Here is a 3598-nt window from a genome sequence, read left to right on the forward strand (position 1 = left end):
AAGTAGCAAAGAATTTTTATTTTTATTTTTTTTTTAAAAATATTTTCTCAAATTAAGATCAATAAAGATCAAAAGTGTCTTGACTGGAATACTAGTGTTATATACTACTTCATTTACAAAATAGTGAAATATATTCATTTACTAATTTTTTTTTTTTATAGCCATGCGAAGCGCAGGTAATTCACTAATTTCAAATAAAATGAATATATTTTTTATTTTCATGGTCAAACACCTACTTATATCAATTAGAAGGTAACTATTGATAAATATAAATTCTTAGTCAAGTAAAAATACGAAATTACGTCTCTTTCCGGTGGAGACTTGATTTTGCTTTTAGTGAGCCCCCACTGACCTAACATTTCTTGCCAAAAGCACCAATCTCTAGTAGGACCAAGCCATATGCATTAATTTTCATCATCTTTAGTACAATGTCTCCAACAATTATACGCCATTTATTAAAAAGTCAATAATGTGGCCCTATAGATTTCATTTCCACGACAATGGATTGTCCACTTCTATTCAACTTTCCACTATAAATTGAGACACCATCGTTCCCTAGATCTCTCACCCTTACCATTGCTTACATTTCTCCAAAGCTTTTGAATATGAAGAAGGGTAGTGCTTTTGTTGCAACGTTCTTGGTTCTTTTTCTTAGTGAATTGCTAGTCACTGAGGCCGTGACATGCAGCGTCACGGAGCTGAGTTCATGTGCCGGGGCGATTACATCATCACAACCACCCTCTTCGGTATGTTGCGCTAAGTTGAGAGAGCAGAAACCTTGTCTTTGTGGGTACCTCCAGAATCCAAATCTCCGTCCATATGTCAACTCTCCTAATGCCCGGAGAGTTGCTTCAACCTGTGGAGTACGTACTCCAAGTTGTTAGGATTGTAACAATAAAATAATCATAGACCATGATGGAATAGAGGGGACCTGAAAACGCCTTTCGACCCTTTCATGAATGATCTAGAAACTATCGTCTATATATCTGGTACTATGTAATCCGTACTCACTAATATGATTTTATGTATTCCTAAACACATATTAAGCCTTTAATGGCACTTTGTATCGAAATAAAATGGTTCTACTTTTATCATAGTAACTGTCTTTTCTTTTTCAACTTAGTTGAGTCGTGTTATGCCAACTAGTAATTTGAGAATAAGGAGTAATTGATTGATGTGTTAATATATTTTGAATCCACTCTTTTTCCACCCACTTTATTTCTAAATAAATGATGTTTTTAGTTTGAATATCTATATTATATTTAAAGTGTGAAAGGTCTTGAAAATATTATTTGAATTTTTTGCTCTTTATTAAAATTCTTGATTTAGATAACAAAAATTTTTCACTATTTTTCAAATATTTAACAATTGAAAATTAAATAAATATTTATAGTAAAATCTTTTATTATTATACGCTATTAAAATTAATGACAACTAATATTTTTTTCATTAATTTAAGAATTTTAAATTAACAAAAGTTAATTTTTAGAAGATTTGCAAAATCTAAGAAAAAATATGAAAGCGTTAGAATAAGAAAAAATATAAGAAGTACTAAATTTTTTTAAAATTTAAGTAATTAATTAAAATTTTTCTAAAGATTTAATTTTAAAAATAAGAGAATATTTTAAATATAGAAAAAATAAAAATAATTGTACTATAAAATATGGTTTAAATTGATGCAATCTTTTTTACCCCAAGAAAAAGAGATATTGCATGACATATGTAAAAGTGACGATCTATTAATCAATTAAAACTTCTACTGATAAAATATATATGTGTTTACAATAAAATATATGTTATGATTATAGTACTAATAAGTGTGAAAGATATTTGAAAAATAATTTGAACTTTTTTTACTTTATTAAAAAATCTTCGCAATAATGTAATTCTTAGTATCTTGATATGTAAAAACTTTTTTATTTAAAAAAAAATAACATTAAAAAAATATCATCAATATCTTCTTGATTACTTCCTTTCGTTTTATTTGTCATATTTTAAGTTAACACATTCATTAAGAAAAATAATTAATGAGATGTTTATTTTTTCATAGTACTCTTATTAAATGATATTTACATTGTATTTTAAAATTAATTTAAAAAAAATAATTAATATTAAGAGTAAAATAGAAAAAAAAAAAAAAAGCATTGTCTTTTCTTAATATGTAAAACATGACAAGTAAGCGTAGAATTCAATTAGAAAATTAATGACAAGTAAAAGTGAATGGTGGAAATATCTAAACAATACTTCCTCTATTTCAAATTATCCGTCCCAAATTGAGATGATGCATTGATTAAGAAAAATAATTAATAGTATGGTTAGTTTACCATAATATCTCTATTAAATGATGTTTATATTTTAATTTGAAGAAAAAGTAATTAATATAAAGGGTAAAATATGGAAAAAAAATTGTCTCTTCTTGATTAATAAAAAAAGATAAGTAAAATGAGAAATCAAATTAAAAAATTTGGGATGAATAATTTGAGACAGAGGAGGTACTTATTTATTTAGAAATAAAAGGGAATACTTATTTCCAATATTGCCTAGATCTATGATGTTCGGCTTTAGTACCCAATGAATTTAAAGGGCCTATGATCCAGATTTTCAAGACACTTTGAAATAGGTTGCTCAATTAATAAGTTTAATACTCACGTACGATTTGAAAATAGAGAGCTGCCTTCTCTAATGATTAAAGAAAATGTATACTTAAACGAAACAATGTAAGAAAAACACTTATTCTCTCCATTTCAATTCGTTCAATTTGTTTTGATTTAATATAAAGTATAAAAAAGTTAAAAGAAAAAAATTGAATCATATATAGTCTTTAACTAAAAATATATAGAAGGTATTAAATTATTATTTAATTTTCCGATCTCAAGTAATATCAAGTAAAAATTTAAAAATTGCTAACACACACACATATATATAAGCAAATTAATAAAAATAAAATTGAAACAAAAAATATCTTCTTTAAATTTACTTTTTTCTTTTTTTTATAAAAGAATGGACGGGTACACCAGATTTTTAATGACCGTCGGTGGAGATTGGAGGAAGCCAGGGAAGACAGCAATGGTTTGAGGTAGGTGGGTTATCATTTTTTTTAAGCGAAGGGATAACTTTTCTTATTACTCTCTTGGTCAGAGGTGGAGCCAGTCAAGGGTTCGTCCGAACTTCCTTCGATAAAAAAATATATTATTTATATATATGATTAAAATTATTTTTTATGTGATTATAGTAGATGTTGAACCCCTTTTGACTTAGTTTTCTTTGAATATTGAACCCTCTTACTTGAAATCTTGACTCCGTCTCTGCTCTTGATGTAGAGTTAGTTGATATATTTTGACCTGATATGAAATTTAAAAAATAAAAAATATAACATGATATCTTATATCTTGATTTTTTAAAAAAAAAGTAAACTAAAAAAATATATCAAAGAGAAAAGATATAAAACTTATTAAAAATTTGTAAAAAAATACTTTAACTTTATGGGCGACCTATTATCACATAAATTATTTTAAATTGATATTATTATGAGTATCATTTTTGAATCAAATTCAATTTTCAAAAAAAATGTTGACTACACACCAATTATTACTTCCTT

The 3598-nt window shown here is 26.0% G+C and overlaps 1 protein-coding gene across 1 annotated transcript; it reads left to right on the forward strand.

Moving 5' to 3' along the window:
• The first annotated feature begins 545 nt into the window (after positions 1-545).
• LOC107868119 (non-specific lipid-transfer protein 2) lies at positions 546-1094 on the forward strand. Its single transcript, XM_016714712.2, has one exon. The coding sequence runs from the start codon at positions 606-608 to the stop codon at positions 882-884; it is 279 nt and encodes a 92-aa protein (XP_016570198.1). The 5' UTR covers positions 546-605; the 3' UTR covers positions 885-1094.
• Positions 1095-3598: the final 2504 nt, after the last annotated feature.

The sequence above is a fragment of the Capsicum annuum genome, chromosome 4 (assembly GCF_002878395.1).
Source record: "Capsicum annuum cultivar UCD-10X-F1 chromosome 4, UCD10Xv1.1, whole genome shotgun sequence".
In the NCBI taxonomy this organism is placed as follows: Eukaryota; Viridiplantae; Streptophyta; class Magnoliopsida; order Solanales; family Solanaceae; genus Capsicum; species Capsicum annuum.

Excerpts from the sequence above, each read along its gene's own strand:
- LOC107868119 (XM_016714712.2), top strand. The coding sequence starts at position 606 with ATGAAGAAGGGTAGTGCTTTTGTTGCAACGTTCTTGGTTCTTTTTCTT.